Source organism: Prinia subflava, chromosome 31, assembly GCF_021018805.1.
Source record: "Prinia subflava isolate CZ2003 ecotype Zambia chromosome 31, Cam_Psub_1.2, whole genome shotgun sequence".
Taxonomy (NCBI): domain Eukaryota; kingdom Metazoa; phylum Chordata; class Aves; order Passeriformes; family Cisticolidae; genus Prinia; species Prinia subflava.
In genome coordinates, this window is record NC_086277.1 from 942,712 (window position 1) to 967,742 (window position 25,031).

General features: G+C 57.2%; 1 protein-coding gene across 1 annotated transcript; it reads left to right on the forward strand.

Annotated features, from left to right (window-relative positions):
* Nucleotides 1-181: 181 nt before the first annotated feature.
* IQGAP3 (IQ motif containing GTPase activating protein 3) lies at nt 182-16,598 on the forward strand. The gene is made up of 38 exons (XM_063420331.1): nt 182-244; nt 1,096-1,183; nt 1,519-1,675; nt 1,957-2,034; nt 2,220-2,296; nt 2,432-2,499; nt 2,755-2,868; nt 3,268-3,446; nt 3,715-3,802; nt 4,059-4,222; nt 4,408-4,495; nt 4,661-4,824; nt 4,975-5,135; nt 5,371-5,495; nt 5,680-5,843; nt 6,011-6,101; nt 6,181-6,348; nt 6,473-6,615; nt 7,060-7,230; nt 7,509-7,592; nt 8,068-8,139; nt 8,680-8,749; nt 9,120-9,328; nt 9,534-9,686; nt 9,795-9,958; nt 10,523-10,747; nt 10,833-10,973; nt 11,432-11,516; nt 11,806-12,038; nt 12,528-12,660; nt 12,964-13,066; nt 13,224-13,356; nt 13,521-13,608; nt 13,877-14,089; nt 14,199-14,365; nt 14,509-14,610; nt 14,942-15,050; nt 15,250-16,598. The coding sequence occupies exons 1-38, from the start codon at nt 220-222 to the stop codon at nt 15,361-15,363; spliced, it is 4,911 nt and encodes a 1,636-aa protein (XP_063276401.1). The 5' UTR covers nt 182-219; the 3' UTR covers nt 15,364-16,598.
* The last annotated feature ends 8,433 nt before the right edge of the window (nt 16,599-25,031 follow it).

Below are 25,031 nucleotides of genomic sequence, written 5' to 3' on the forward strand. Positions count from 1 at the left end.
TGTCCCTCTGTCCCCGTCCCTCTGTCCCGCTGTCCCCCTGTCCCGGTGTCCCTCTGTCCCGCTGTCCCCCTGTCCCGGTGTCCCTCTGTCCCTCTGTCCCCCTGTCCCTCTGTCCCGCTGTCCCTCTGTCCCGCTGTCCCGCCCGGCAGCCCCCGCGCGCAGCCACGTGTGCGGCGGGAGATTCAAACCGCGGGCGGAGCCGCCGGAGCCGCCGCAGCCATGGAGGGAGCGGGGCCGGGGCGCGGTGAGTGACCGGCACCGGCACCGGCGGAGCGGGGCTGCCCACGGGCGGGGTGCGGGGTGCGGGCAGGTCCGGGGGTGCGGGGGGAGGAAGGGTGCGGGCACGGCCGGGGTGCGGGCAGGTCCGGGGGAATGAAGGGAGCGGGCACGGCCGGGGGTGCAGGGGGACGAGAGGGACACAAGTCTGGGGTGCAGCGAGATGGGAGAGGACGGGTATGTCTGGGGATGTGGGGGGATGGGGGGACAGACCTGGGGTGCAGGGGGATGTGAGGCGACAGGTAAGGCTGGGGGGACAGGGGCTGTGGGGACAGGCAGGTGTGGGGTGCAGGGACTCTGGGCATGCAGAGGGATGGGGGAACAGTTGGGTCCAGGGGTGCAGGTGGTTTGGGGGAACAGGCAGGTCTGCATATGGGTAGAGGGATGGCGGTGGCAAGGTGCCAGGCCCCTGGGGACAAACTGAGGGGGACATATTTTGAGGAGTGGTTTGTTGGGGGACAGCTGGGTGCCCCCCAGAAGTCATGGGTGCCTCCAGCATGAGCAGTGTCAAAGGACCCCAAACCTGTAGCTGTGTTCCCCACCTCCTCCCTGGGTGCTTGCTCTGCGCCCTCCCCCACTCCAGTTCCAGCTCTGATGGCCGTTATTTTGGGAAAAGAGAAATTGGAAACTTTCCTCCCACTGCCAGAAGGGCCTGGCTGGTGGCACTGTGACGCTGGTGGCCACTCCCATGAGGGCTGTGGGAGGCTACTGCACCCAAAACCTGGCTTCCTTTCCTAAATCTTAGTTTCAGTGGCCATGGGGGCTTCAAAAAGTCTCCTTGAGCAGGGGGCTCTGATGGGAGGCCTCCTTTCTGCTCAGGTGAGCGCCCGACTGCAGACGAGATGGACGAACAGAGGAGGCAGAACGTGGCCTACCAGTACCTGTGTCACCTGGAGGAAGCCAAGCGGTGGGGCTGCACTTGGGGAGATCCCTGAGCTCAGATTTGGCGGGGAAAGGGGTGTGAAGGCAAGGGACAGGGGGAATGTGTGGAGAGAGGCTATAATGCTGCCTGGATCCTGGGGCTTTGTGTCTCCTCAAAGCTGGTCAGGAGTTTGGGTTTATTGTGCAGGGACACTCAGCCCTACACTCAAAGTGAAAACCACCCAGCAGCAAAAGCCTGAGGGCTGAGCTCCCCTGCCAGGGAGGATTTATTGGAATGGGGTTGGGGGGGTCTGTCCTTTGGGTGTTTTTTGCTGGGTGGGGTGCTGAGGTCTGTGACGTGCCCTGTCTCTGCCCTCCCAGCTGGATGGAGGCCTGTCTGGGTGAGGAGCTGCCCCCACCCACGGAGCTGGAGGAAACCCTGCGCAACGGGGTCCTCCTGGCCAAGCTGGGGCACTGCTTTGCCCCTGCCATTATCCCACTGAAGAAGATCTATGACCCTGAGCAGACACGGTACAAGGTAAGGCTGTGGCACCAGAGGGAAGGTGTAGTACCCCTTAGGGTGTACCCCTAAACCTTCCCTTGCTGGTGAGTGCAGAGTGAGGAGGGACAGCAGTCACTGAGGGATGGTTTTGCAGCAGGTTGCTGCAGTGGCGTCCCTGAGCTGTGCTGCCCCTTGGTGTCACAGGCGTTGCCTCTGTCTTTAACCCCCTGCCTTGGCTGGGTTGGTCTGGGGTCAAGGGGGACCCCCAGGGATGCCAGAAAATGGGGTTCAGCCTGACCTCAGCCCCTCTCTTTCAGGCAGCCGGGCTTCACTTTCGGCACACGGACAACATCAACCACTGGCGCGATGCCATGAGCCACGTGGGGCTTCCCTCGGTAACTTCTCCCCTCTGCTGTCCCCAGCCTAGGGACACGCTGGCCTTTGCCTTGTGGCAGTACTGGGGGTGGGGTGCTGGTATGGCAGGGGGGCTTTGTCTTTGTCCCCCACTCTTTGACATGAGCCAACCTGGGGACTGTCTCAGTGCCATTGCTACCTGAGGTGTCTCTTGTCTTGCTGGCAGATCTTCCACCCAGAGACCACTGACATCTACGACAAGAAGAACATGCCCCGGGTGGTCTACTGCATCCACGCACTCAGGTGGGTGCCCTGGGCCTGGCTGTCATGGAATGTGTTCGTGCTCATGTTTGGTGGTGTCACCTGTCAGCCTCAGGTGACACAGAAGCATCGGGAGGGAGAAAGCAGGTGATGCCACGGTGTGGGTTTGTATTTCAGCTTCTACCTCTTCAAGCTAGGGCTGGCTCCTCCCATCCAGGACTTGTATGGGAAAGTGAACTTCACAGGTATGGAGCCATGCAGAGAGACCTGGGCTGGGAGCTGCCGAGGGGGGTTTGCCACCAATGCTCTGGGTCCCCTGGCAGGAGGGGAAAGTCTTGGATTCATTTTGCCAAAGCTGCCTCAGGGATGCTCACCCCAGTGTGGGAGTTTTCTGAACCCGTCTTGGTGTGGCAGGGGAGGGGGGGCTCTGCTGGCTGCCCCTGCTCCAGTACTGGGCTACAGGGCTGGTGCTGAGCAGTGCTACCTCTGCTCTGCTCCAGAGGAAGAGATCAACAACATGAAGCAGGAGCTGGAGAAATACGGGCTGCAGCTGCCTGCCTTCAGCAAGATTGGTGGCATTTTGGCCAACGAGCTCTCAGTGGATGAAGCAGCAGGTGATGGGTGCCTGGTGGGGAGCAGGGCTGGGTGTCAGCCGTAGCAGGACCTTGGCTCAGCCCCTGAATGCCAAATCTGGGGCCAGCAAACTGGGAGGGGGTGCTCTGCGAGGTGATGCTGGTCTGGGATGCAGTGGGAGGCACTGGTTGTTCTCTCTCAGCCTGGCACAAGGCTGCAGGTGCTGGGACAGCCCTTTCCTAGCCAGCAGCAGCTGGGGTTCTGCATTCCTTGGGCTTGCTGTGAGGCACAGACTGGAGACTGCAGCCTGCCTTTTGAACAAGGCGCGTTCCCAGCACTGCCTGGGGAATGCCTTGTCCCGCTGCCTGAGGGATAAAGCAGGGGGTCCATCTCACCCCTCCGTGTCCCACCTCACCCACTGCTCCCTGCCTCTCCTCCAGTCCACGCTGCGGTGCTGGCCATCAACGAGGCGGTGGAGCGGGGGGTGGCGGCCCGGACCATGGAGACCCTCCTCAACCCCCACGCCATGCTGGGGGAGCTGCGGGAGGAGCTGGCAGATGCCTACCAGGAGGTGCTGCACCAGGCCAAGCTGGAGAAGGGCAGCAATGCCAGAAACAGGGTGAGGAGGGCATAGGGTGCTCTGGGGGGGCTGGGAGAGGAGCAGTCCCTTTGCTGATGGGCAGGTGGGTTCTTCCAGCTGGAGGCCATACGGTGCTTGCTGGCTGAAACACAGCCTGGGAGCCCTTGTGCTGAGCAGGAGGTGGGGGAGATGATTCCTCTTTGAGGGCTTGGAGTTGGGAAATGAGCCCAGGCACAGGCAGGGGACCCCAGTGCACATGGTGAGGTGTTCTTGGGCAGAAAGCTCAGACTGAGGAGTCCCTGTCCAGTACCCACAGGTAATCTCTGAAGGAGAGGACGTCTACGACTGGTGTCTGACCCAGGCTGAAATCCAAGGGAACATCAACAAAGTGAATGGTGAGCAAAGCTGGGCCTTCCCTCTGGGGGTTCTCCAGGGCTTATGGTGGCACCATGGTAGCCCAGGGAGTGGAGAGAGTGGTGGGCATAGCAGAAAGAAATCTGTTCAGACCTAGTGGGAAGAAGGGCTGGGGTGTGTGCTTCCAAGGAGAAATTAAAATGATGGGTATACAGGCTTTAGCCATAGCTGCCTTGGCTCCCTGGAGCTGTGGGATGATTTTTCTGCTCACCTCTGGGGTGAACTGGCCTCTTGCAGTGCGTGGGGCTCTGGAAGAGGTGGACAATGCCCTGGAGAGACAGGATGTGCAGGCGCTGCACCGTGCTCTGCAGGACCCTGCCCTGGCCCTGCGATGTCTCCAGCGCAGCAACCTCGAGCTCTACTTGGAGCAGCTCAGCACGGACCGGGAGGAGAAGGCACTGGTAGGGGCTGGCAGGAGCCTGGGGTGCAGAATGTTTGCAGTGGGGGGCAGCCCATGGTCTCCAGAAGAGGGAGGTCCCATGGGCTGGGGAGTTGGCAGCTTTCTGCCAGGGGTTTGAGCATGGCTGCTCTGCCAGCACAAGCAGGATGAGCTGTGAGACCTGACACCTCTCCCTGCCTGTTGCAGGAGCTGGGCTACCTGGAGCTGCTAGAGCAGGAGGAGGTGCAGGCAGGGATCCTCACAGCGAACCGGAGGCACGAGAAGGAGCGAGCCAGTGAGTGCCTGGGTGAACACTTGGTGCAGGTTCTGCTGCCCAGCGCATCCCAGGAGCTGGTGGGCCTGGCTGGCAGCCTGTCTGGTACAGCTGCCTCCTGCAGCCCTGCTGTGCCAGCCCCGCTGTGCCAGCCCTGGTGTGCCAGCCCCCCTGTCTGTCCCCCAGTGCTGCAGGCTGTCAGCAGGATCAATGCTGCTGTGCGCCGAGGGATGCCAGCAGAAACCCTGGAAGCGCTGATGGACCCTGCAGCCCAACTGCCTGATGTGCATGGCCCTGCTGCCCCCCTGTACCAGCACCAGCTGGCCCTGCTGCAGAGCCAGCACCCACGGGTGAGAGCCCCAGGGATGGGTTCCCTTGACAGTGGGTGGATTGGTCCCCCTGCTAGGACTGGGGTGCTTCCTCTGCTGCTGCATTCCCAGGGAAGCTGGGGCTGGAGGAGGAGGTTCTGGGGGTTCAGTGTCTCTGCCTGCCCTGTGCAGGGTGAGCTGGCACAGGAGGAGCTGTTTGTGGCTGTGGAGATGCTCTCAGCTGTGGCACTGGTTAACCAAGCCCTGGATGCCAGGAACCCCAGCAGGCTCTGGAGCAGCCTGGTCAGCCCTGCCCTAGGCCTCTCGGGAGTTGAAGATGCAAATGCACAGCGGTGAGTTGGGCTCTGTGTTGGGGGTTGGTGTGAAGAAATCTTGTGGAAAGGGCTGGTCAGGGGGCCTGGGCTTTCTGTGGGCTTGTTCCAGCAGCCTCCCTGCCCTGTGCCTTTGCCTCTGCCCTCTGAAGAGCTGGGCAGCTCTGGCAGGTGCCTGGAATGCACTAAGCCCTCCTTGGAATGCACTGAGCCCTTCTTGGAATGCTCCAAGTCATTGCCCTGGTCTCTCCTGCAGGTACTTTGATGACTTGCTGCAGCTGAAAGGGCAGCTGAGGAAAGCAGGAGCTGAGTTCCTGAGCTGGAATGACATTCAGGACAGCATCAACAGCACCAATTCATCAGTGCAGGATGAAAACGACCGTGAGTCCTGCCCACAGAAGGTTTGGGCATGCAGGGGGTTTGCAGATACCCTGGGAGAGAGGTTGCACTGGGATTCCAGCCCCGATGAGGCGCCAGAGAACCTTGCACCACCCTGGGCTGTGACTCCCCTGAGTGCCCAGAGCATTGTAGGGGTTGAAAGGCGTCTCCCTTCCCTCCCACACAGGAGCCCACGCGGTCTGGCTGGTCAACGAGGCGCTGCTGCAGGAGGACCCTGAGAAGACACTGGCAGCATTGCTGCTCCTGGCGCCCACCCTGCCCGACATTGCCCTCCCAACTGCCCCACGCTACCACCATGTCCTGGCCAGGGCACGGAGGCAGAAAGTCCAGGTGGGCTGGGGATCATCAGCTGTGGAGTACCTCCATGGCAGCATGGCATTCCCCCTGGGTGCAGAGTACCCCGCCTTGGTCACAGGACTGTGCAGCAACCCCTCACCCTAGCAATGCAGCAGGTGCTCAAAGGGGGCTCACTGGTCCTCATTTTCCCCATCTCGCAGGCCACAGGGGATAATGGAGCTGTTCTTTGGTGGGAAGAAATCCAGGAAGGGGTTTGCCAGGCCAACCAGGACACAGTGGCAGCCAGGAGCAGTGAGTGCTCTCCCCATGTGGGTACTGCTGGAGGTCAGGGGACAAGGGGGGGCTGACATGAGCCCCTCTGCTCCCGCAGTGGCTCTGGGCACAGCCGCCATCAACCAGGCCATCAAGGAAGGGAAGGCGTCACAGACACTGCGGGTGCTGTGCAATCCTGCCGTGGCCCTGTGTGGGGTGCTGAGCGCCTGTGCTGACGCCTACCAGGAGCAGCTGGCAGCTCTGATGGCCACCAAGAGACCAGCAGGTAAAACCCTGGGGGCTGCAAAACCCTGGGGGCTGCAAAACCTTCCCCACGCCGAGAGCCTGGGGTGCACCCTGGGCAGGGGGAGCAGCACTCTCCAGCAGCTCCCATCCATCCCGGCACGCAGGGAGCACGAAGCCGTCCTGGATTCGGCACAGGCTGCTGGATGGTGCTGAGTACTACCTGAACCTGCAGACCCTGGAGGGCAGCTGGCAGTGCCCATGCAGTGGCAGCTTCAACACCACGCATCTGAGCTGGGAGGAGATCCAGGTATGGGCAGGATGGGGCTGCGTGAGTGCCGCTGGCATCGCTGGGGCTGTGTGAGATGTTTTTAGTTTTCTGAGCAGTCATATTGAAGTAGAAGTTCTCACTTTCTCACGCTTTGCTCATGTAAACAGAAGATTGTTTTTTGTAAATATTGCCGTTGTTTTGCATTCCTCTCCAGGAGAGGACGGGGCTGTCTAGCAGTCCTTTTGGCCAATGGTGGATGTGGGGTGGGATTTCACCCTCGAATCCATTGTCACCTTTCTGACAGTATATAATAGGATGTAATAAACAAGGGGCAGGATTTTTCTGCCCTGCTGCCTCTCTCTCAATTTTCAGCCTCCGTGTGTAGTCATTTGAGCGTGGCAAACACCTGACTTCAATACAACTGCTCAGAAAAGTAAAAAACCTCGTAGTGACAGGGCTGAGGTGTGCCTCGTGTCCTTGCAGTCGGTCATCGCCCGCGTGTCGGCGGCGCACGGTCGGCAGTGCCTGTGGGCGTCCAGCACTGCCCTGGTGGTGAAGCTGCAGGCGCGGCTCCGTGGATTCCTGGCTCGCCAGCAGTTTGCGGCACGGCAGCGCGTCCTGCAGCAGCAGAGGCCAGCTGCCATCAGGATCCAGGTGACACAGCCAGACTCTCCCTCCTCTGAACACAGCAGCACAAACCAAGGGAGGTGTTTGCAGCACCTTCTGGCAGGTCCGGGGGCTGCCAGTGCCTGCTGCTCTGTAGTTTTACTGCCAGGACCCCTGAGGTGCTGCACAGAGTAGTGTGGGACCTGTGCTGGTTCCCTCTTGTCCCCACGCTGTGTTATTCTCTTTCCTCATGTGTTCCCTGAAAAACGAATGGAGTCACAGTAACCTCATGCAGGTCTCTCTACCTGGTGTCTTCTTGTGCCCAGGCTTGTTGGAGGGGGTACAGGCAGCGCAGAGCTTACCTGGAGAGGCTGCACTACCTGAAATCCAACACAGAGGCTGCGATCAAGGTTTGGAAGATTCTTTCTTCAGCCTTTGTTCCCATGTTGGGCATTGTCACCTGCTTGTGAAGGTGGCATCTACCCCAGCACAGAGGAGCTGGGGGGATTGTGGCAGCTGGGCCAGGGCACTGTGTGAGTGGAGACAGGGGAGAAAACAATCATAGAATTGTTACCACGGGCTCACTGAGGCTGGAAAAGCCATTGAAGATCACTGAGTCCAACTGCTGCCCCAGCACTGCCAAGGCCACCACTGACTGTCCCCAAGTGTCACATCTCTATGGGTGTTTAATCCCTCCTGGGATTGTGAATCCACCACTTTGCTGGGCAGCCTGTGCCAATGCCTGACCACCCCTTCCATGAAGAAATTTTCCTTAATATCCAACCTAAACCTCCCCTAGAAGGTCCTCATGATTTTTCCCCTCCACTCATTCCCTTTGGTCAAGCAAGTCCTTCCAGAATCCAAATGTTTGAACATCTGTCCCAGATCCAGGCAGCTGTGAGGATGTGGCGGGCACGGAGGAAGTACCAGGAGAGGCTGCGCTACTTCAGGCAGAATGTGAGTGAGTCAAACAACTCCTGGGCCCGTGTTGGTGGGGATGTAGGGGGATGATCCAGAGCACACAGTTAGATCTCCATCCCTGACTGCCTGCAGTGCAGCTGGAAGAACTGATTCATCCTGGCAGGGAGACAGATGGGAAGTAATAAGTACCTGGTGGGTCTGGAAGCCAAACTCTCAGGTTTTGTAAAGTGTGAGGAGAGAAAAAACTCTCCAGTTCCATCAAAAAATTACTTCAGATGCCCATTAAGAGGGGAAGGAATTTTTTTGGGGAAAAGGAGAGGTGTCAGCTGAGGAAGTGAAGTTGCACCCCAGGAGTTGCTGCAGCTTCTGATATACAGTAAGAGGAGGGGAATGACCACTGAGAAGGACAGAATCCCAAAATCTCTCCTGTGTTGTAGAGACCCTCATCCCAGGCCTTAATACATTCCCAGCAGTGGGACCAAGCAGCAATATGCTTGTCCAGCTCTCCTTCACTCCTCATTTGTGTTAGGGACACCATGGAAAAAACATCTCCCACCCCCTTGTTTGTCTTGGCAGATTAAAGCTGTAATTAAAATCCAGGCCTTTGTGCGAGCAAACAAGGCCCGTGGGGATTACAGGAAGCTGGGTAAGTGCCTGCTCGTTGCTGCTCTGAAATGCAATGGCTAATTGGGAAGGGGACTCTGCCTCTTCTCTTGCTGGCCCTGCATAGTGGGGAAGCAGTTGTGGGTGGGCCACTGGTGGCCCCTTGGCAAGGTCAGGAGTAACAGAGCCTTGGTAGTCCTGGGTCATCAGCCCTGGGGCTGCCCCTCTGCCCCTAAAAGCTTCCTGGAGGCTGCTGCACAGTATGGCCGTGTGCTGGCCCATGTCCTGGAACTGCAAGAAGATGCTTTTTGGGGAGGAGGAGGGGGTGTCTGGGAGAATTCTGAGGTTCTGTGGCGGGGGTGGCCACTCCATCCACCTGCAAATATTCACGGCATTGCTGTGCCTTGCTGCAGTCCACACCAAGAGTCCCCCCTTGGGCATCGTCCGGCGCTTCGTCCACCTGCTGGAGCAGAGCCAGCACGACTTCTGGGAGGAGTCGGAGGTGCTGCGGCTGCAGGAGGAGGTGGTGAAGAGGATCCGTGCCAGCCGGCAGCTGGAGAGCGACCTGGACCTCATGGACATCAAGATCGGGCTGCTGGTCAAGAACAGGATCACGCTGCAGGTAGAGAGAGTGGGGGAGGACTGGGTCACCTCTTGCTGTCCTGCCCTCAGTGGGATCGCAGCCTGGACTTGTGTCTGCTTCACGTTTTAAGCAGTTGGAGGAGTCAGGAAGGGCTTGGGGAGCTCTGGGGTGCCTCTGGCTCTGGTCAGAATGCCGGAGCCTTAGGCAGACCCCAGTGCCTCTCTCCCTGCCTATGTGGCTGCAGGAGGTGGTCTCCCACTGCAAGAAGCTGACCAAGAAGAACAAGGAGCAGCTCTCGGAGATGATGTCCATGGACAAGCAGAAGGGGCTGAAGTCACTCAGCAAGGAGAAGCGGCAGAAGCTGGAGGCGTATCAGCACCTCTTCTACCTGCTGCAGGTGGGGCTGGGGGCTCTGCTGTCTCCCACAGCTGGGGGGGCAGTGCAGGGACCTGACCCCCAGGTACCCCGTGACCCTTGGGTTAGCTTGCTGTCCCTCTCCCTGCAGACACAGCCAGTGTACTTGGCCAGGCTGATCTTCCAGATGCCCCAGAACAAGTCTACCAAATTCATGGAGTCAGTGATCTTTACACTTTACAACTACGCGTCCAACCCACGGGAGGCTTATCTGCTGCTGCAGCTCTTCAAAGTGGCGCTGCAGGAGGAGATCAGGTGGGTGTCCTGCTGTGGGGACAGGCCCAGGGAAGGGCTGAACTGTGTCAGCTTGGATGCTGTTACTTCTCCTGTCTGCTGCCTCCTGCTTGAAGAACACTGTTGTAATTTAGATTTAAGGGGGGTCCCCGGGGAGGGTTCCCTGGGAGCCCCCTGGGCTTTAGGTTCGTTGGTATTTGCATGCTGGTAGGCAAGGAGACTGCAGACGGCTGGTGAGGTGCTGTGAGGTGAGGATTTATTTGGAGTTCGACCCCAGGAAGGCAGCATGGTCACTGAGGGAGAGGGGGAAGGAGGGGGAGAAAGGGAAGGGGAGAGGAGCAGAGCCTCTGGCGGCCTCCAGGGCAAAAAGAGCAAGCCCACTTCCCCCTGCACTCATCAGGGAGATTCGAAATGGGCGCGGATAGATTCTCCAGCCAATAGAGTTACAGAGACACCATACTGCAGGGAGGTTACAGACTTGGGATAAACCATACACTTTCCAGCCAGAGCATACCATTTCAATGAAATGCAATTCCACAGAACACACACATCCCCTCATCCCACCTGCCCCATGTGTGCCCCCAGGTCCAAGGTGGACCACGTTCATGACATCCTGACGGGCAATGCCACGGTGATCCGGCTGGTGGTCAGCTTCTACCGCAACGTGCGTGGGCAGAACGCCCTGCGGCACATCCTGGCTGGCCCAGTGCAGGAGGTGCTGCAGGACAGGACCCTCAGCATCCGCACGGACCCCGTGGACATCTACAAGGCGTGGATCAATCAGACGGAGTCGCAGAGCGGGCACAGGAGGTCAGACCCTGGGTAAAAAGGCTTGGCTCGGCCACAGGGTGATGGGCACTGGGATGGTGATGGGGATCTTGCCTTCCCTTCACAGCAAGCTCCCATATGAGGTCAGCCCTGAGCAGGCTCTCAGCCACCCCGAGGTCCAAAGGCGGCTGGACATTTCTATCCGCAATCTCCTGGCAATGACAGACAAGTTTGTCTCTGCCATCACCTCTTCTGTCGACAAGATCCCGTGAGTATCCCGATGGTTTCTGTGCACAGCCCAGGAGTGCTGTTGGCTCTAAGGTGTGTCCAGCAAGGCCTTGGAAAGGAGGTTGGGTTCTGGGGGTTTCCTGGCCCCTTTGCTGCTGCAGGACTGAGTTACTGCACTGTCAGCAAGGGGAACCCCAAATACCAGCAACACCCCATGGGCTGGCTTGATTTTCTGCTCTATTTCTGGGCAGTTTACTGATGACATTAAGATGTCTGTCAGGAAGAATCTGAGCTTTGTGGTCAACTCAGGATGAAGGACTCTTCCAGAGGCAGCAGGGTGGAGGAGGGAGCTGAGGGGTGCTGTAGCTGCCAATCCTGCCTATTGGCTTCTTCATCACCCCACAGCTGGAGGCTTGCTGCTTCTTGGATGATGGGTAGTAGAACTGGGTCATCAGGGTGGACCCACATGCTGATGGTCCTCTCCCTACCTCTCCTCAGCTATGGGATGCGCTACATGGCCAAAATCCTGAGGATGTCCTTGGCTGAGAAATTCCCCAAGGCCCCGGCAGAGGAGGTCGATAAGGTACCATGGGGCACCTGCAGGGTTTGGTGGGGTTCAGCTGTGTCTGTACATGAAGGGCCAATACCCCTCCACAAAAGGTCAGCCCCTCTTGACTTAAAAACACCTCCAAGTCTATATTTTCCTTGAGCCACTAAGGAAATGCCAAGAGTGGGCTTTTCCCTGCACTGCCATCTCCTCCAGGAGGGCCCTACCATGCAGTGCAAGGATGAAACATCCTTCCCTGCTGAGCTATCACCCCCTTGGCCCCAGCCCATCTGCTCCCCAATCCCCAGCCCTTCTCATGCCCTAGATCGTGGGCAACCTGCTCTACTACCGCTTCATGAACCCGGCCGTGGTGGCCCCTGACGGCTTTGCCATCGTGGACGTGTCGGCCGGGGCCGCCCTGCACCCCGAGCAGCGCCGCAGCCTGGGCTGCATCGCCAGGGTGCTGCAGCACGCCGCCGCCCGCAAGGCCTTCCAGGGGGACAGTGCCCACCTCTGCGGGGTGAACCAGTACCTGGAGGACACCCACGACAAGTTCAGGTGGGCCCCAGTGATGCCTTGAGAGGCTGAAACAGAGGCTAGACAGAGTTCAAAGAATGAAGTGGGTATTTATTCAAAGCCATGCCCTGGAGTCTCCAGAGCCACAGAAGTGGCCTTGCCTGGGTGTTTCCAAGATGGGGCAAGGGGCTTGTCCCGAGATCTTACCCCTTTTACAAGTTCCCATTCATTTACATATAACAACCAACTGTCCAATCAACAACTCTAAATCACTGAGCACCGTCCTCCTTGCTTGCCTTTCTCTTCCACGCTGTTTATGCTCGGGCCTGGAGCTTGGAGACAGTGTCCTTGAATTCCCCACCAGGACAAGACTGCCCTACCCCCATCACCCTGTGAAGAGATCCCAACACCATTTAATGCCATCAAATAAAACAGAACAGAAGAACCCAATCCTAAGGCAGCACCAGGATGGCAGTGGGCTGGGAGGGTGGTTGGGAGCTGGGGGCTGACCAAAGGGGCTGCTCCCTGCAGGAGGTTCATCGCTGCTGCCTGCTGTGTCCCTGAGCCTGAGGAGAGGTTTAACATGGATGAGTACTCAGAGATGGTGGCAGTGGCCAAACCAGTCATCTACATCACTGTGGGGGAGCTCATCAACACGCACAAGGTCAGGGCATATAAAGCCCATGGCAATCTCCATTTCCTCCGCTCCCACCTCCTGGGCTTTCTCCTGCATTTCCTCCCATTCCTCTGTATCCCACTCTTAGCACAGCTTCCCTCTTCCTGACCCTTTTTTTTTCTCTTCTAAGCAAGGAAACAACCTAGATTCTGCAGGTTTGTCATTTTGCAAACCTCATATCTTCTCCCTCCCCCCTCGGGTGCAAAGGGTGTTGTGTCACTCCTGGCTGGCCCTCCCTCAGTGTCCCTTTGCATCCTCCTTTGCCACTGACTCGTCCCTTGCACTGTTCAGCTCCTGCTCGAGCACCAGGACTCCATTGCACCACACCACAGCGACCCCCTGCATGAGCTCCTGGAGGATCTTGATGAGCTTCCCACAGTGCAGTCCCTGCTCGGTAGGTTGAACCCTGGTCCCCACCACACACCCCGAGGAGAGGAGGATGGATGTGGGCACACCTTCCTTGCACAAAGGTGGAGCTGGATTGCTTAGGGCATGGGAAGCCAGCCCTCTAAAGCCCAACACAGCTAGCAGGGCTCTCTCTGCCCTTGCAGGGGAGAGTGTTGGCAGCCTGGGAGACAGTGGTGCTGAGCAGCTCAGCAGGACAGAGATCTCCCTCACCCTCACCAACAAGCTGGTGCCAGTGGCCAGCAGCGAGGAGAGTGATACGAGGAGCCTGCTGCTGAGGTGAGGGTGGACTCTGTGGGCGTCAGGATGAGTACTGGGTGTGTTGGAAGGGTACTGGGGGCTGGGATGCTCAAGGTAGGTGAGAAACATTTGGGAGGCAACTGAATATTGTGTGGAGGGTGATGGTCTGGTGCGGATGCCTGACATCTCCCTCTGGTCTCTAGCACCAAGCAGATGCTGGTGGATTTGATCCAGTCCCAGCCAGGAGATTCCCTCCCAGAAATCCTGTGGACACCAGCCTCAGAGCATGAGGTGGGATGTGTGAGGCTGCTGCTGGGGGTGAACTGAAAACCTTGGTGGGCAAACAGTAAAAAAGTTCTCAGCAAAAAGCTGCCCTGCTCCTCTCAGAGCTTTGGCCACTGTTCTTATGATCCAGCAGTGACTGCACTCTGGTTTTCAGTAAAATCACGTGTGCTGGGCCAGGATAGACCCACATCAAAGCGTGGGTGCAGGAGTTGGGTTGTTCCATCTCTATATCCCATTCCAGCTGCGCTCCAGGCTCGCCCCTTCTCCCCCCTAGGAAGCTGCCCACGAGCACCTCGTGCGCCAGCGGGCGCTGCGGGATGCCCAGGCCTGTGCCCAGCTGAGGCGCCAGCACTCCCTGGCTGCCAACAGCCGGCTCTCCATGGAGGAGAAGAAGCGCAAGGTCCTCCGCAACCTGCGGCGCCTGGAGAGCCTGGGGCTGGTGGACTCTGCCAGCCAGTACCAGGAGCTTGTTGATGAGCTGGCCAAGGTGTGCTGGGGGGGACACTGAGGTGCAGATCACCCCTAAAGCCCTTGGAGGTGCTGCTCTGGTGAAGCTCATGGTGACAGATCTTGGCTTTCTGGCTCTGTTTCCTCAGGACATCCGGAACCAGCGGCGCCACCGGCAGCAGCGGCGCAGGGAGCTCCTGAAGCTGAGGCAGACCCTGGAGGGCCTCGATGCCAAGACTCTGTTTTATGAGGAGCAAATTGATTATTACAACCAGTACATCAAGACCTGCCTTGACAACCTGGCAGCCAGCAACAAGTGCGGTTCCTTACCAAAAATCAGTAATTTTTAAAAAAAATTTACTTGTTTTCATTGCTCTCTGGTCGTTGTGAGTCCTGGAGGTGTTGGGAATCCAAGAGGTCACAGATGGCTGGAGATGAGATCTTGCCCTTCTCTTCCAGGGTCAGTGGGAAGAGCAAGAAGCTGCCCTCGCTGCACTACACTGCAGCCCAGCTTTGGGAGAAGGGGGTGCTGCTGGAGATCCAGGACCTGCCCCCCAGCCAGTGAGTAACCCTGCTCCAGGGGAGGAGCTCGTGCTTGGGGTTATTCAGTGCAGGGCCAGAAGCTGGACTTGATGCACTCAGTGATCCTTGTGGGTCCCTTCTGACTCAGGATGTTCCAGATCCTATGAAAACTTGCGGAGGTAGAGGAAAATAACCGAGGAGGAGGGTGCAGATGGGCCACTGTTGTCCTGCCATGTGGGGCAAGTTGTTTTGTGTAGGAGAATGCAGGAAAGCTGGGATTTGCAGTGGGGTTTGGGCTGTGAGTCTGGCTGCTGTGCTGAGGGGGTGCACTGGGTGGGTGACCTGGTTCTTGGTGGCTCTGTCTTCTCAGGCTCAGGAATGTGATTTTCGACATCATCCCCTGTGAGGAATCAGGCAGGTTCCAGGTGAAAGCCAAGTTCATGGGGATTGACATGGAGTGCTTCCAGCTGCACTACCAGGTGGGGAACCTCTCCTGCAGCTGCTGGGGGTCAGGGATGAGGGCAGCTGTGTTCCCCCCACACCTGCAGCTCTTGGAGTCCATGTGGAGCCCTGCCCTGAACTGGGGGCAGCCTGGCTGTGCATCTCCCACTGCAAACGCAGCCCCCTGTCCCTGGCTGGGCACAGCACTGGTGGCAGTGAGGGTCCCCTCTCCCACAGGACCTGCTGCAGCTGCAGTACGAGGGCGTAGCAGTCATGAAGATGTTCGACAAGGCCAAGGTCAATGTCAACCTGCTCATTTTCCTCCTCAACAAGAAGTTCTTCAAGAAGTAACGGGGTCAGGGGTGGGGCTGCAGGGAAGGAGGGCAATGTAAACCTGGCAAGGAGACCTCAGGGTTGGTGGTTGCAGGGCAGGGAAGCTGCTGCTGGCCATGGAGCTTTCCTGAATCGTGCAGGGTGCTTGAGCACCTGCAGCCAGCAGTGCCTGAGTGGGGAACAGAGGGCTCAGCCCCACCCCTGGGCACCCCGAGCTTGGTACTAAACCAGTGCTCGACCTCCTTGCAGGAGGATGCAGCTGCCAAAGCTTTTGCAGCATGTGTTGCTTTTAAAGTCTATTTTATCTGAATATTTTGGCTGTTTAATGCCTGTGTTGCCAACAGCCAGCTGCCCAAAGACACACTGTATTTCTGGACACTACACAAATTTTACTGATGTAATAAAGGTATTCTAATATATCTCTATCTATATATATATATCTATATGTATATATATATTTCTTCTTCATGCTAAGGCTGGGGAAATGTCAGAATTAGTCTTTATATGGAGGGATAGGGAGAGGCCAGAACAGAGAGGCAATAACTGCTTGTGAAGACACCTGTGAGCTCTTCTCTAGTACATTGAGGTGCAATAGAAAAAATTTGATTTTTAAAGATTTAAAGAAATTCACTGTTCTTCAGCCAGGCTGGGAAACACAAGAGAGAGGCTCAGTGTCACTGCTGTCCCGTGGATGTTTTGAGGGACTGCAGCAGGGACTGCATTTCTGGACCACATTGGCACCTGGCATCTGCTGTGGAACAACCCACAGCACCATCTCAGTAGGGCTGGTGGTGCCTCTGTCCCCTCTTGATTTGCTCTGGTGCTTAATTGGTCTGCAAGTGTGGGACCACGGCTGTATCTAAAGCACTTTCTCTCTGTGTGAGCTCCTTCTCCAGCCCCTTCCATGGGATGAGAAGGGAGCTGCTGGTGGTCCCAACCTCCTCCCACCCCATCTCCTTCAGGCACAGGAGCAGCAGGTCCCAGACCTGCTCTGCAAAGGAAGCATTTTGGGAGACTGGGATAGGAATCTCCCTTGCTGCTCAGTAACCGCTGTGGGACCTTGAGGCATCTCTTGGCATCTCAGGCTCTGTCTTGTCTTTAGAAACTGATGTTTGTTTCTGAGGTTTTTATATGTTTTTTCTTTCCCCCCTCTCATATAAATGCCTCAAACTGTGCTGATTCTCTCCTCATCCATGCTGGATTTGGGCTGTGCTGCCTCTGCTTGTTGACTCTAAATAAAGATGTATCAGAAAATGCAGAATTTCTCTGGATGATCATTTCCCTGTGCTCCTCACCTGCCTCTCCCCTGGCTTACCGGGGTCTTTGAGGCTGGTGACATCTCTGCAGCCCCCTGTTCCCAAAACAAGGTGCCCCCTTGGCTTTCTGGCCAGGGACACCAGGGACTGGCTCCCTCACAGCAGTGCCCAGTCAGGTGCTGAGGCACCAACTCGGCTCTTGCACAGGGAATTTAGGCCACTTTCAGACACACTTAATTCTTAAATAAATACTATGATTACATCTCCTAAAGACTATGATTATATCTCTACAGGAATGAAGTGGGATCAAGCTACAGCACTCTTCTGTGTTTAAAATAGGAGCGGGCTGCCATTAACCTGTTGGATGCTGCACCATCTACAGGGCAGGATCCTGGGAAGTTGCTGCTGCACATTACCATTACCACATTAAGGTTTTTATCTTCTGGTTACCACATTTCTTTTTTTCCTTCCTTTAGGGGAGGATCCAACATGTCTCTGGCTGTGGCTCAGTGTGGTTTGTTGCTGCCAGCCACCTTCCCCAGCAGCCAAGCAGCCACGTGCTTTGCACCAGCAGCATTTGGCACACTGAAAACACTTTTTTCAGGTGCTTTGGGGATGGAGGGGGAAGCCTGAGGTAAAGAACTCCACCTAATAATAGTCCCGACTATTCACTAAGCACAGTTGCAGCATGGGCTGCAGAGGACTCGGTGTTGCTGTGGAAAAGGTGATTTATTTTCGGCTCCCGAAGTTGTGCTGTGGCCAGCCGTGACTCAGAACCAGGGTGCCACCTCTCGCCTTCTGCCCACATGTTGGAGAGGAGGTCGGGAGGGGAAAATGAAGAGCTGGAAGCGCTGGAGGAGGCTGGCTGGGCTCCTCCCGAGACAGCTCCACTAGGTGTCATTGCAAGCCGGGGATAAGCGCTGGAGGGGCCGCGGCCGGGAGCGCTGGGCGAGCGCGGCCCCGCCGGGGCTCCTCCGGAGGCTCCACACGCTCAGCGGGGCCCCAGCGCCAAGGGTGGGTCCGTCACAGCAATCCCAGCACGTCCCAATGTGGACAAATCTCAGGGCTGCTTTTCCCTGAGGTTCTCCTCGGGGTTGCTGTTCCCTGAGGTTCTCCTCGGGGTTGCTGTTCCCTGAGGTGTGGAGGGGTTTTGAGCTTTTCTTGCCCGAAAGGTCCAGAGCCAGAGAAGACAAACAGAGTCTGCCAGTCTGTGCCTCCAAGGTTGTTTATTCTTCATTATCTCTCAGTTCTCTCCCAGCTCTGCAGGGCGTCCCCAGCAGAGCAGGACACGCGGCAGGACTGGGCAGGTCAGAGGGTCCCGGACCCTTTGTTCCATTGCTCTGGTCCAACCACCGTCCAAAATGTACTTTTTATTTACAAAATCTTACCAATACTTACTACCTATGTTAACATGTCATTTCTACTCTAAACCAATCCTTGTGATCCAACTCAGCAGAAACTGGGGGGTGAGAACAAGAACAAGGAGGACAGGACCACTCCCCAATTCCTCCATCTTGCCTCTTCAAACCCATAAACTAAAAATCCTAAATTCTACATTCACACTCTGTGATAAACTAACAACTACTCATTTCGAATTCTCTTGGGTTGTGATTCTTCATACAATGTGGGTATTCACTCCCAGGGAAGGGATCAGAGGCAGTGTCCTCCTGGGCTCTTTGTGAGGCTGGCTGAGCCCCATGTACAGATCCCAGACCCCCTGTCCGGTCTCCAAACCCTCCAGAGTGGCCAGAGGGATGTCCTGGACTCCGACAGACAAAGCAATGCAGGAGCTTGCAGATGGCAGGAGCCTCTCCTCGGCCTTGCAGCCTTTCCCTGAGCACTGGGCCCGCCAGTGCCGTGTGGTGCTGCCCAGGAAAATCAGGTCCTGTTCCAAGCCATCCCTAAGATCATCCTGAGAGGTGTTATTTGGGAAGGGGGAGAAAAGGAGAAATTTGGGCTCCCCCTGGGGCTCATGTTTCATAGCAGAGAATCCTACAATGGTTTGGTTGGACGAGACCTTAAATGCCATCCAGTCCCAGCCCCTGCCATGGACAGGGACAACTTCCACCATCCCAGGTTGCTCTGAATCCTGTCCAGCCTGGCCTTGGACACTTCCAAGGATGCCACAGCTTTTCTAGGCAACCTGTGTCAGGGCCTCACCACCCTCTCAGGGAAGAATTTCCTCCCAGTATCCCATCTAACCCTGCCCTCTGGCAGTGGGAAACCATTCCCCCTTGCCTTGTCACTCTTTAGGTACAGGGAGGTGTTAGTTCACCTTGACCAGCACCACCACACCCTGTCCAGCACCCGGGCACCATTTCTGGCCCACCAGCATTGCCTGCATGGCACATGGAATCATCGTGCTTCATTAAGCCCCGTCACTGACTTCCCCCTCTGCACCTACACACTCAGCTGTGGCATTGCGAGTGCTGCTGGCTGTGCCAGTGGCTGCTGATGGCGGTGCCACATCCTCAGGTGCCACACAGCCCTCAACAGCACAATCCTCCCTCCTGCTCCTTCATCACTGCCTGCCACCATTGCCTCCAGGAGCACAAACGAGCTCCCAGAGGGGGGACTTCGGAAAAAAGTAAAGCAAAAAAAAGAAACGAGGGAGGGTTAAGAAAACTACGTGTATAAGTATGTGCATTTGTATAGGTGTGTGAGAGGGAGAGAAAAATGGCACCAGGGTACAGGATAGGCATTCAGCATTTCACATCTCACCAGGCTGGTTTGGTGTAAGTCCTGCAGCCTGTGGCACTCAGCGTATGTAGGAAAGTGTAATCCATGGAGAAAGGTGCCCCACATGAGGGCTGCTCCCCCGCTCCAGGGTGGGAAATTTGCTGCTGGGATCTCCCAGGCTTTGAGAGGGGGAGGTGAGAAACAATGAAGGAGCATTGGGAGGTTCACAGCTGGGAGCTCACTGTCTCTGTTCCACTCCAGCCTGCTCACAGGAATCCCTACACCTAAAAGGGATGAAAAATTGTAAAACTGGGCTCAGAAAGGTGCTGCTGCAAGTGATCCCACCAGCTCAGGGCTGCCTGGCGTGGTGCAGAAGCTGTTGGGAGCTGGTACTGGTTCTGGGTGTTGGGTGCTGCTGCTATTGGGTGCTGCTGGGCAGGCCAGCTCAAAGGCTCTGCCCCTGCAGAGCCACTGTCCCCACTGTCCCCACTGTCGCCACTGTCCCCACTGTCACGTGCCTCAGTGTTGCTAATCCCATTTCGAAAGCCCGCGCCCCAAGCTGTGCCCGCTAATCCCCCTCAGTGCCACGGCTGCTGCGGGGCTGCCTCGAGGCTGTCCCTGCACCCAGCTCCTCTCCACAGGCAGAGCTGGACGTGCCCACGTCCTCTGCCTGCTCCTGCTGCTGCTGCCGCTGCTGCTGCTCCAGTGCTGAGGATGCTCAGGAGCTTCCTGCCCTGTGCAAAAGGGTCCTGAGGTCTGGACACCCCCAAAAGACGCCTTGGACAGAGGCTGGGCTGCACCCCCAGGTACATCCCAGCAGTCTCTGGAAGCCTCACACTGCCCAGGAGGAGGATTCACCTGCTTGGCCAACCTGGCTTCAGCCCTGGTCACCCAGCACAACGCCCGTGCTGGCAGCACCGAGGAGGCAGGTGAGCAGCCCCAAGTGCCCGTGGCAGAGTCAGGGTTCAGCTCAGCTGTGCCATGCTCCTCCACAGGAGCAGCAGCCTGCCTGGCAATGCCAGGGGCTCTGCATCCTGCTGGGATGGCACAGGCTGCACTGAAGAATAATATTGCTGTTCCCTTCCGATGGCAGCAGCTTCCTTGTGGGAGAGGGGAAAAAGCACAAACCAAACTGGGGAGAAAATAAGAGGGGAATGTTTGCCGACTGTCTGCTGTGTGTTGTTGCTGTTTGTTGTGTTTCTGCGGTTGCTTTGGCAACCCTGGGAAGACATTCCAGGCTGTAGCATGGTGGGTACCGGTGTGGTGTGGTGGGGAGCTGGGGATCTGCTCTGCGGGGATGAACTTCTGGCCCGGTGGGGATGGGAGGCTTCGGGCAGGGCATTGATGGGGTCACGTTTGTGGCCCAGCTCAGCTGCTGCTCTCTCGGGTGAGCCTGGGGTGGGCACTTGCTACGCATCCCATGGGCCCTCCGAGGGAGACCTGGCTTGGAGGTGAGCAGAGGAAGGCTGGCTGAAGGGTCCATGGAGATCAGCCCTGCTGTTCCCCAGGAGCCTGGAAGCATCTGGGCTCATCCTCTCTTGTCTTGTCTAGAGGAAAGAGAGTGAAACAAGTGTGGTCGAGAGGTGGCTGCTACTATGCAGAGAGGGCTGCGAGAATGTCAGGCAAGGCTGTGGGGCTCTGGGGTCATCTGTATCTGCTGAGGACAGGAATCATTCCTCTGGTAATGAAGCGTGGCTTAATGTGAGCAGGGTCCTGCCGCTCTCTGACTCCTGTAGGTCTGTGCAGAAGGGGCTGCTCCCTGTGCAGGATGGAGCCAGGGTCCTGAGGGGCAGCGTGAGACTGGGGACACCAGGGCAGAGGAGGGGATAGGGCCAAGGGCAGAGGAGCCTGGCAGAGGAGGGGATAGGGCCAAGGGCAGAGGAGCCTGGCAGAGGAGCCTGGCAGAGGAGGGGATGGGCCAAGGGCAGAGGAGCCTGGCAGAGGAGGGGATAGGGCCAAGGGCAGCTCGGGGAGGATGGTGATGCTCCCGGAGCCCCTCTCTCCCTGCTGCAGCCCCGCGAGCTGTGCGAGCTGACATCCGTCAGAGCAGGCGCCTGTGTGCCCCGCGGCATCCCCAGGGCAGAGCAGTCGGGGGTGGGTGAAGGCTGCGCCCCTGGGAGCAGGAACGTTCTGTGCAGCTCCAGAGATGTGAGTTAACTCTTTGGGGGCTGCAGTGGGAGGACTGAGCTCCTCGGGGCTGTGGGCACTGCCGTCCACCCGGGGTTTGGGCAGAGATTTCTGCAAGATAATGGTTTGAGGGCTCTGCTGCTTCCCATCCCACCTGGCCTGAAGAGTGCCAGTATGGAAAGGTTTCAGCCTGTAACTAGTCAGAAGTGCCAGTTTAATGGAATTGTTTAATTGCCGCATCTCCAAATGGTGATTTTTTAACTTAGATGCCTGATGAGGAATCCTGCCCTGAACTGGAAGCTGACTCATTCTCCTTGCCGTCCCGGGGTCATTGTTGGATTGCAAATAAACACGCTAAATTCCCACTGCTGGGTTCTGGGAATGTGCTCCTGGCCCTGCACGGAGGGCAGGGACCCAGGCAGGGGCTGGGTGTCTGCCTGCCTCCCACTGCATTGGAGCAGGGGGGGCTTTGGTGGCACCTGGAGCTGTCTGGGGTGGGGGAAACACAACTTTAACACTGATGGGGGGCTGAGATTTGTGCAGAGATTTGCTCTGCAGTTCCCTCTTTGAAAAGGAGAGAGCAAGAATCAGCCCCAGCTCTCTGTCATCCCTGCTGTAGCCATCAGGTGAAACCCAATTCCCATTCCTTTGCTTTCAGCACTGGTTGCAGCATCTCCGGGTGCAGTTTCAGCCCGATCTTGAGGGCAAAGGAAAACTGAAGAAATAAGAGGTCGGAGCTGGGCCTTGAATCCACAGGATGGTGGGGGGGTGTGAGGGGAGGACAGTGCTTTCCGCCCCAAAAACCTCTCCGCACGGGGCTGAGCAGAAGCTGGAGCCAGCGTGAGTCACCCTGTGCAGCTGCTGCCAAGGCAGGAGCGACCTTGTGCTGCTGAGCCAGCGTGGGCTGAGGCCGCGGCCCCACAGCCACGGGAAAGGGAAGCTTTTGCTCAGGCCGGATGCTCCAGAGGAAAGAATGAGCTCTGGGGCTGAAACCGCTGCCCAAAGAGGGCCAGAGCAGTGGAGGTCAGGGAGGGTCTGGGGTCTGCCCTTCTCTGCAGGAGGAGCATCAGGGCCTGCTGGAGCAGGGCACTCCCAACTATTGCCAGGCTCGGTGAGTGGCATCCGTGAGCCACCCGGGGATGGGACTTGCTTTCCACAAAACTACAGGGAAAAACAGATAAATCTCCTCTCTGCTCCTGCCACCCTGTCCTCAGCCTTGGGATCCTTCCAGGCTGGCGCTTGTGAATGTTTTCCCCTGTCAACTTCTTTTGCTTGAATCAGCGGACGTGAGTCACCGGGAGGAACGAGAGGGCTCGGGGTGAGCTGTGAGCCTCAGTGGACACCAGCGCCCCAATCCCCCTCACCGCCAGCAGCCACACTCGGGGCTGACATTCCCCTTGTCCCACGGCTGTCCCCTCCCTGTGCCCAGCCCAGTGGGTGCAGCAGAGGGGGAACTGGTTGAGCCGGCGCACCCCGTCCCGGCAGAGAGAGGAGATTCCTCTGGCGGGGGAGCGGTGACCCTTGGGGGGGCTGTGCCTTTGTCACCGGGGTGGCCACCACACCCTGAGGGGATTGAGTGCTGGGGACGTGCATCACTCTTCCCAAGGGTCCCCTGGGGTGCAGGGGCAGGCAGAGCCCCTCGGTGGTGGGGCTGCCTTTGTGGGGTGGGTGGAAGATGGGCAAAGGGGCTCTGGGGGGGGTCACTCCTTGCGGCACTGGGTTACGGGGGCAGCCAGCCAGGGTGCCGAATCTTGGCTGGATTTGTTAAAGAGATCAAGCAGCTGAGGGATTAGGGAGTCAAGAGAGCTGGGCCACCTGCGGGGGAGGGAAAAACCTATGCAGGAGAAGGATATGCCGGCGCTCTGGAGAGAGGTGTGCAAGGCCTGGGCTTTGGAGCGATTAGATAAGTGAATCAGGGCCTCGGAGCGATTAGAGAAAGAAATCAGGTTTTACACCAATTAGGTAAAGTCCCCAAGCGATTAGACACAGAGGTGGCTGCAAGAGGAGGTCTCCCAGCAGTCCCTGGAACTGATAGGGCCGAGCATTGATTAAAGGAGCATCACAGGCTGAGAGCAATTTGATAAGAAAACAAAACAGTGGATCAATTAGCTGGGAAAAAGGAGGTGGCCAGGCGATAACGGGAATAGGGGCCAGTCAAAACAATCCCAATAGCTTTGAGTGTGGTGCTGGTGGAGCTGCAGGGAAGGGGTGGAAAAAGGGAAAATGGTCCCAGCTGGAGCATCCAAGGGCCATGGGCACCTGGGGCACTGGGATGAGATCGGTGGGCTATTTCAGTTTAGCACGAGTGAATTCACACCTGGCCTGAAGATGAGTTCATTGTTGGCTGTGGCTGGTGTGAGCCTCACACAGCTCCTCAGCTGTTCCTCCCACCAAGAGAAGCAGAAAGTTCCTCATTCCACAGAATCTCAGAATCATGGAATGGTTCAGCTTGGAAGGGACCTTAGAGTTCATCTCCTTCCGATGCCCCTGCCATGGGCAGGAACACCTTCCACTGTCCCAGGCTGCTCCAAGGCCCAACCAACCTGGCCTGGAACACTCCCAGGGATGGGGCAGCCACAGCTTCTCTGGGCAACCTGAGCAAGTGAATTTCAGATGAATTTTTTTTTTTTTTTTTTTTTTGGTAAGGTTTTGCTCTGGGCTTACACTGTCACACACCTGGAGCAGTTTTATCCACTGGGAAGGCAGTTACACCAGGATAACTCGGCCCTGCACCCTGTCTCAGATGCTCTGGGAGTTTCCAGATACAGGTGCCAGACAAATAAGCAATTAAGTAACTCAACGGAGCCTTGAAATAATTAGACCAAGGAATGCAGCTCCAGCAGATGAGTTTAGTGAAGGAATGGGAGTGTTGGAGAGATGGAGATGAGAAGGGTGATCAGGTCTCAGCACAATTATCTGGAGAAAGTCTGCTCCAGACTGATTAGAGGAAGGAAAAAGAGCTTTCTAGGCAATTAGGTGAGGGAAATCAACTCTGGGCAGGAAGAAAATAGACTGTGGAAGAGATTGGGGTGGGAGATGGTGACTTATCTCTGCCCTGGAGTTAGACAAGGGAGCTCGATAAGGGCTTTCTGAGGCAGAGGCAGAAATGAGGATGAGGAGGATTAAGGAGCAGAGGTGGATGTGCAGCAGATGCCTGGTGCTGGGAAAGAGGGAGTGAGGAGTGAGGTTCTTCATGGGACTGAGTAGGAGAAACTGAGCCCTGCCCCTAAAGAACAGGAGGACCAAAATCTTGGGATTAGAGCTAACAAAAATTAAAACAGGGATGCTGGCAGGTGGAATGGCCATGGATTGGAGCAGGGAAGGGAGCTTGGCACTATTTCCAACCCAGCACGTGGCAGAATGCTTCCTTAATCTGCAAAATGGGATTAGTCCCTCATGCTCAGCAAAGTTGAGAACCAGCAGAGTCTTTCTGCGTGAGTGACTTTGACTTCAGGACAGAGGAAGCTGCAGGGTGGGAGGGTGATCAGGATGAGCAGGGGGCAGGCAGCCCCTGGGATGTGCCCTGGGATGTGCTCTGTGGCACCCAGCAGTCCTTGACTGAGCCAGGGAGAGGGGGAGCAGGCAGGGAGGCAAACTGGGGTGACCCAGCAGGGAGCTGTACCC